Genomic DNA, 7,896 nt, shown 5'->3' with positions numbered 1-7,896 from the left:
GATATAATCTTCAATAATTTATAAAGTTTGGAAGCCCAACTACAATTCTCTCCTAAAAATAAGGTTTGTCTGTTAGTAGTTGACAAACTTGTATATCGATTTTAATGGAAAATACAAATGTTGAAACCAACTTTTGATGCACAAAAACTCCAAAAGGAACTATTCACTTCATATTTTTTGTATCACAAACGCAAAATCAGGCCGTGTAACTTCAATTATTAATATCTTTATAATAACAAAGGTACATTAAAACGTACATAAATGTTTTGGGACTAAATTTCTCCCTGCAATATCCTATTATACCATATAAGATAATTTTCGCTTGAATAACTTTTATATGCTGTCTAAAGGACACATAGATTGGGGGGGCAATGAGTGAAACGAGAAGAAAAGAAAAGTAAAAGGGAAAGGAGTGAAAGGAAATTATAGTTATCATATTGTGGAGCTATATCATGGAGGCAACACCACTTTCTGGCATAAAATCACATCTGATATGGTCTTTCCATGCCTATCAATTCTTCTTGAGCAGTTGACACCACCATCTAGAATGTCACGAACCACAATGTTTAAGGAATGGATTCCCCTTACCTCATAGATCTCTACTTTAAGATGTTCACTAGCCCATTCGTCTCTTCTTTCTATATCGCTAGAATCAGGAAAGGATGACAAATTCAGAAGAGTTGAGACAGCTTCCCTCACCCATTCTGGAGTCACAATCGTCTTGAGCCTCTCGATATCAGGTGGGAAATGTGGGATAATTGAGAAGTTCAGATCATTTCCTTTGTCACCAGCCCTGCTATGAGCTACATCGTAGAGAGAAATCTTTTGACGAGCAGGAGCAGGAGCAGGAGCAGGAGCAGGAGAGAGATGACTTTCTGGTACTAACAATTCTTTGCTCAGACTGTATGTAGTTTCTCTTGAGACTGGTTGAGAGTCGGATTCATGGTAAGTACCTGTCTGTATTTTAATTTTACTGTCGACATTCTGATCAATCGAGCTGATAACATTGTTTCTGGCAGCTGCTATTTGCCAGTAAACATATTCACGTCCTACCTGGGGTGAACGAAGGCTAGCATTCAATATGATTCCAATTTGATGAAGCAACTAATAATACTAAAACAAAGATAATTCACCAAGACGTAACAGATTATATATATATAGAGCAACTAACGTCAGGATCATGCGATCAGTTCGCAGGCTGATAGAATTCGAACCGAGCTTAAGATGTCCACAATTTCCCTATACAAAGCCCTATTAACAAGATCATGTATATTGCTTAAAGCTACAACAGAATGCAATCATATCTCGGCCAAAGTGGGTTTTTGGCAATTAATGCAAAAGATAAAAGAGGGTGAAGTGTAATAACCCCAAGATAGAAAGTTGCACTAGATTGAAAGCAGTAAACACAAATACACAATCCAATAAGAAGCGGAAGGATGTAAGTAGCAACTACTAAAAACACATTATTTGCTAAACTCTTGAAGAACCATTAATCCATAGAACAAGTCATTGATACATATTAAGCCCTTGTTTTGTTGGGATTAAAATCAATTAATTTTAACCACGACCCACAACTTTTCAACAATACATTTCATCGACTTTTATGAAAATTTACTAAAAATTTGATCTTAATCCCTGCCAAAACAAGAGCTAAATGTAACACATCCAGAATATGATAATTACACATATTCTTGTATACAAAATACATGTATTTGATGTAGGATTCACATCTATTCTTAAGCCCATGTTTGGAAAAAATTCTTTAGAACTCATTTTCAACCACATATTCTCCCAATAAAAAAATTTTGCATATAGACTTATAACATTTCCTGATTTTTTAGTCACATATTCTCCAAAAAAAAATCATATTTCACAAAATCTTATCTCAAATATCTGCATCAAACATGCCCTAAATAAAATGTTCTCAATACATAAGTATAAATAGGAAGTTGTTGTATTCAACGCTGTAAGACAAATAATTTATTCATTAGTAAACTTTTTCTCTTAATGTGTTCTTGTGAATAAGTGATTTATTGTGAGCCCACGTTCTCATCCAACAATGTTATATATCCCACCATGCAATCCCTAGACCACTAAACAAACACACAGAGGACCCAAGAGGGAGAGAGGTACCAATCCTTTCTCCAGATAAATCTCTTTCTTGTGTCCAGTGCTGCATTAAGAAAATAAATAAATAAAGCATTAACATCACAAATATATTAATGAAAACATTTAAATGAAAACGTGTATCCCTATCTAACAATTTAAACTTTTAAGATTAGGTGGTTCAACACAATTGATGTTCAGGACTCAAATTTATCATTCAAGTCCTTGTCACTTAAGCCTCTCAATAAATTTTTGCATAATGTTCTTCAAAATTAAAGTACCATTGGTTGGCATTTCACAAGTAAAATATAGAAATTTTCTTCTTTTAGAAGTCCCAACTAAATCATTTACCAATAAGTGAATGATATTGTAGTGATAAGAAAACATACAGTTTATATCAGCAGCATCCTGTCTAATCATTATATGCAGATATGCAATAGCAGTGACAATAAAAGGATAAGATGGTGAATCAGAAAAACAGAAAGAAAACAAAATAAATAGACCTGATGCCACCGCCACCAGCAGGGCCATTTGTATATAAAGCTGTGAATTCTTTAATAAATTGGATTGCATGTTTCTCTTGTTCAAACAAACCATCCATTCGTAATCTAATATCTTCGCTAGTCCTCGGCAATTTATTGTCCGTGCTCACTGCCTTTAGACTATCGAAACCAATTATGTAGGAAAGTATACGTTTGCTTGTACCAGGGTACATTTCTTCCATCCATGCCCTTACCTAATATGAAGGAATAATGTTATTATCCAGGTTGCAGTTTACATACCAGACTGTTTTATTGACTTTCAGCAAAAATAAAAATCTAAAAAATGATTGCTTCGCCTTTTCAACATGCCGGAGGATGAATAAAGACGAATCATCAAGCATGTTTGCAGTGGCATAATATTTTAGTGTTTCATAAAGAGAAGAATGTGAATGATAAATACAAGGAGATTTTACCAAAAATTCAGCAGCTTTAGCACGTTTCACAGATTCATATCCCCCATAGGATATCTCTCCCCAACCTTTCCACCCACAGTCCTGTGAACAGGTACACTTGGACATAAGATACAAAAGAACCAGCATTCCTTCCTTTTAACTATAGGACATCATTAATAAGATAAAACAGAGGATAGAGAGACCATAAATAGTAGTTATCCAGCTGAACAATCTAGACACAGCTACTCTACAACAACTGTAAACTGAAGCATTATTCCCAATAAGGCTACTCAACTTGGCCAAAAAAAGGACTTTGAACAGACTGCATTACTCACAGAAATAATTTGTATGCTTTGATTGATAATGATCCACATCAAAATTCATGGAGGGAAGAAAGGAAAGAAGAATAAGAACAAAAGGAAAATACATTAGAAGAAGAATATTTCGAGTAACCTAAAAATAACGAAATATTTCAGAATTTATATAGTAAAATTAATATACACCTATAATGAGACTGCCAATTTGATTGATGAGAGTGGGAGACGTACCTTCGAACTCAGCACCAACATTTTTTGAGGTAATGGTTCAGAAGATGGCTTTGCTCCACTGCAGTGAACTTTACTCTTTGATAAAGGTTGAAAGCTAACGTCCCGAATGTCTATAATCTGCGAATAGAACAAACTGTTTCAACTTCCTGAATCAATCTTAATCTCTCTATCATCTTCCTCCAAAATGACAGATTTGATTGGTGTATAACCACCAAAACTTACCACGTCGGGGGTTATATAAGCACCAGGATCCCCAACTTCATACAGAAGTTGTTCAGAGCAAGTGCTGAAATTTAGAACCCCGGCGGTGGCTTCTGCCTTTGCTACATGTACTGTCCCATCAAAAGTAACTTCCGCAAAAGGAAGAGACAAATCAAGGAGATCTTGGAAAGACATGCTCCTGTATTTATCAGCTAGACAAACGATATACAAATCTTTCATTAAGTAATCATATATTTATGAAAATATAAAATGCTGCAATTCAATCTTTATTGTGAAAACTGTGGCACTATAGTAAAAGTTCACCTGGATGCATATAGTATCCCCCTGTGAGTTGACAACCACATTCCAGTAGGTGGCCAGCTAGTGAACCTTGTGCTAGCAGCTGCAACTCATCCCAGTTCCATCCCAGTTCATATACCTAATCACACCAAAAGACATTCATTATCTTGTTACAGAAATCAATATTCAAGGGAAAGGGTTCGAGGAGGGTTGGTCTCTATTACATATTAGATTACAATGGACCAAAATTTTTTTGGTCAAATAGTAAATGTAGAGACTGTAATGAATACAGCAGAAAAGAACACAATCTAAGTTCATACCATCGGGCCTAAGAATAAAGAAGCATCTGCAACCCGAGAAGTGATAATAACATTTGGTTTATACCTCTCCAGACATTCAACAATAGGAGATGCTCCCAGATACACACTAACATCCTGCACAGATCAGAAAATGTTAACAGCCAATCTACCTAGAGAAGGACAAAGGCATATTTTTAGCAAAGAAGTAAAGGGAATGCATTTTCCATAAGGAGAATATTACCATTTAAGTCAAATATTCATTTTTATCCACAACTACAAGGAGTTTATGAGTTTAAACTGGAGATGTCAGTCCACGAAGGAATGATAGAATTCTCGAAACATCTAAAAATTGTACGATAATGCAATATGCAACTCACAGATACAATAAAGATGGCCAATATCTTACACCGTCAACATGTTTCAGGTGATCATCCAGTCCTGATTGTGAACCATTATATAGGAAAATGTCGTTAGCATCTAAACGTCTATTTTCATTACAGTAGGATTGTTTATGATCTTAAAAGTAAAAAAAATACCTTTTCCTGAAATAGAAGATTGATGAGCCAGACCAACGGTTATACCAATGCCCAGTTTGCTTGCGATTTGTAAAACTTCCTCTTGGGCACCATGAGGACTCTCTTCCCATGAATTGCAAGTGTAAAAACATATGTTTAGATAAGCAAAGGCGACTTCAAAAAATATGTATATACTAAAGGTAGAAGCACCTAGAATGTTTCCATCATATGGAAAAGTATATTTAAACCACATAATACTTACGTGCACCCATATTGGTAATAATACAAACTCCACTCTCCACGGCCAGAGGTAGAAGCAACTGCATCCACTCTGAAACTGCATAATGATGGACGACTATCAGCAATCTATCAATGAAATCACATCACCAGCTTATTCCAATACATTGAGCCAAAGCAAAACCAATGCATATTTGTGAAATAATATAGGCAGTTTGCTCAATCAGTTAAAAGTAAAATTCAAGGAAACAACAAATATACAAATACTCGAGTACAAAATCCAATAAGATGCTACCATACATGGTGGAATTTATTATCTAACAAGAGTCTAATTACATTTTAACAAACTGCCTTAGATTGTTTTCCCGTACAAGTGCATATATGCCGTATATGAGAAGACAGATGTGGCAAAGATATAATATACTATTTTGCTAATTTTTCTGCCCTGTTCCACCAGAAATTAACCAACCCCATCTCATATGATAAATCATGGTGTTATACCGAAAGTAGTATGGCACCCCCACCATCAAGCTAACATGGCAGTAATACCAGCATGTACTTAAGTCAACAGGATAGAAAGGCCAAGATGACCTTGCTGAGCTTGAGAAAAACCAAAGGCAACTCAATGTCAGATGAGAATTGATCAAATGGATAACATGCTAGTGTCAATCGGAAGACCATCTCGACACCATCAATCTGCTTGATAATGCCAATGGAGTCAGCAATAAGAGCTTGGAATATCAAGATGACAAGCAATTACCAAAGTGTTCACCTAAAACATAGGACAGAAACCAACATTACATGACCAAATCCCAAAAATCCAGATACATGAAAATGCTAATGACCTGTCGGCCATGCCACCCTGCATTGTGATTGCCACAGCATTCACCCACTCTAACCATTGATATATTTAACCTACTTTGTCGAATCTATACCTATACAAACCCAATGAACATGAAAAAATGGACTAAAAGAAATACTAGATACAAGATCACAAAAGAATTCTAAGAAAGCGAACAAAACTATTTCGAAAAACTTTTAGACTTCCTTACTGTTTTAGACCATATTCCTATCTCCCTACAAATTCTAATTTCCCAGTCAAAGTAGTACCCCCACTCAACGGGTAAAGTTTTCTACTTTTTCAATATCTCCTGTTTATACTTCTTTCGTGAATTATGCATATTTTTCTTTTCCAGTAAACATGATATCACTTGAAGACATAATTGACTCGGATAGAGACACTCAAAACAACCAATCATTCCAAAAAATGAGCATCGGAAACTAATCAGTAAACTCTATCAAATTTGGCGTGCATGATAAACCTAATGAACCATCTGTTTTCTACTTTATCAATCATCTCCTTTTTACGTTCCTTTCGTGAAGGACGAATCTTTTTCTTTTTCCCCATAAACATAATTACTTAAAACACATAATTGACCCAGAAATGAACACTCGAAACAACCAATTCTTAGAAAAAAAATCCCTACCAGGAATCAAATCAGTAAACACTAGCGAGATAGGGGTGCAGGATCCAGTGATCCACATAATGAACCATTCAAATACGCATAGTAAAAAATTAACATACTACGAGGATCATAGCCCTTGCCACCGGACTTCATTGCATGGTAACACTCGGCAAGGGTGCGTTCCGCTAAGCACTCGAGTACTAAATAGTCTAATTCTTCCACTCTTTGAAGTAATTTCAATGCTGCTATAGGTCTATCACCTCCAAACCCAGCTCCACAGCCAACTACCACCTTTTCCTTTCGCCTTTTAGGATCCAATCTCTGCAATTTAACACACCCTGTTAAATTTTAAACCAAACAAGGAAAAAGAAAAATTCCCTGATCATAACTTATAATTAGATTATCCAATTTTGAAGAAAAAATGAACGTATGAGTAGAAAAGATTGAGTTGAACTAACCAATTTGATTACACAGTCGTGAGTCTCTGAAGCTCCATAATTGATATCCTCAATTGATGCCATTTCTATTAACTTTTACAAAATCCTTAGATTAAAATGATGAGAATTGTCTCGTATATGAATGAAAGTCGAAGGAAGAGAGGGACGAGTGAGATATTTTTATTCTTTTGGCAGTTACTTGGACTTTCGCCCTATACCATCCCATTTTTATTCTTTCGAGGTAAATTCAGCTCGACTCGGAAAGGCCCGAGCCAAAAATTCGGGTCGAGCCTAATTTTTTTTTTGTCGAGCTTTTGCTCGGCTCGGGTTCGGAAAAAAACTAGGATGTTTTACCTGAGCCAAGCCCGAGTCTAGAATTTCGGATCGACTCGTTGTCATTCCATTTCCGCTGGTTAATTTAACTTCAACTTTTTCCAATTAAGGGGGTGTTTGATAGCCATTTTTACGTAAAAATGCATTTTAGAATAGTAAGAGAAGTGCGTGGTTGAAAAATAAGGAAAATTTTTTGATTTATGTATAATATTATTTTAATAAAGAATGTGTGATTGAAAAGAAAAGAGAGAAAAATGAATTTAAAAAAAAATGACTATCAAACGGGGCTATGTAACTTTTATTTGATGCAAATAAAAGAACTTCGTATAACAACGCACCTGAGCGGAAAAAAATCCAAGGCGTAACATCTATAAAATATAAGAATAAATAAAGTTGTACATATTAATTAACTATTAAGAGTTATAACTATCATTTATTATAGGAAAAAATTCAAGACGTAACATCAATAAAAGATGCAAATAAATAAAGTTGTACTTATTTATTAAGAGTTACAACTGTC

At 35.2% G+C, this 7,896-nt stretch overlaps 1 protein-coding gene across 3 annotated transcripts; it reads right to left on the bottom strand.

The window, feature by feature from the left end:
* Window positions 1–206: 206 nt before the first annotated feature.
* On the bottom strand, window positions 207–7,246 carry LOC111390006. Of its 3 annotated transcripts, none has more exons than XM_023014995.1 (13): window positions 7,065–7,246; window positions 6,726–6,927; window positions 5,166–5,240; window positions 4,925–5,026; window positions 4,795–4,826; window positions 4,410–4,523; window positions 4,114–4,228; window positions 3,811–3,920; window positions 3,589–3,705; window positions 3,062–3,142; window positions 2,610–2,842; window positions 2,134–2,173; window positions 207–1,053 (listed from the first exon to the last, which is right to left on the bottom strand). In XM_023014995.1, the coding sequence occupies exons 1-13, from the start codon at window positions 7,125–7,127 to the stop codon at window positions 451–453; spliced, it is 1,887 nt and encodes a 628-aa protein (XP_022870763.1). In that variant the 5' UTR covers window positions 7,128–7,246; the 3' UTR covers window positions 207–450. The 3 variants fall into 3 exon arrangements, with proteins under 3 accessions (XP_022870763.1, XP_022870761.1, XP_022870762.1); XM_023014993.1 differs by having other exon boundaries at window positions 3,811–4,001; window positions 7,065–7,245; XM_023014994.1 differs by lacking the exons at window positions 6,726–6,927; window positions 7,065–7,246 and adding an exon at window positions 5,732–5,869 and having other exon boundaries at window positions 3,811–4,001; window positions 4,925–5,240.
* Between the last annotated feature and the right edge of the window lie 650 nt (window positions 7,247–7,896).

The sequence above is a fragment of the Olea europaea genome, unplaced genomic scaffold (genome assembly GCF_002742605.1).
Source record: "Olea europaea var. sylvestris unplaced genomic scaffold, O_europaea_v1 scaffold638, whole genome shotgun sequence".
NCBI classification, from domain to species: Eukaryota; Viridiplantae; Streptophyta; class Magnoliopsida; order Lamiales; family Oleaceae; genus Olea; species Olea europaea.
Note: the sequence above shows the minus strand (reverse complement) of the source record. Positions and strands in the feature narration are given on the sequence as shown.

Bases quoted from the DNA above. Each gene is read 5' to 3' on its own strand.
- LOC111390006 (XM_023014993.1), bottom strand. From the start codon at position 7,127: ATGGCATCAATTGAGGATATCAATTATGGAGCTTCAGAGACTCACGAC. The intron at 5,241-6,725 runs GTATGTTAATTT...ATCATTATGCAG, and splicing joins CAAGGGCTATGATCCTCGTA to TTTCAGAGTGGATGCAGTTG. The intron at 3,143-3,588 runs GTACGTCTCCCA...ACCTGTTCACAG, and splicing joins TGTTGGTGCTGAGTTCGAAG to GACTGTGGGTGGAAAGGTTG.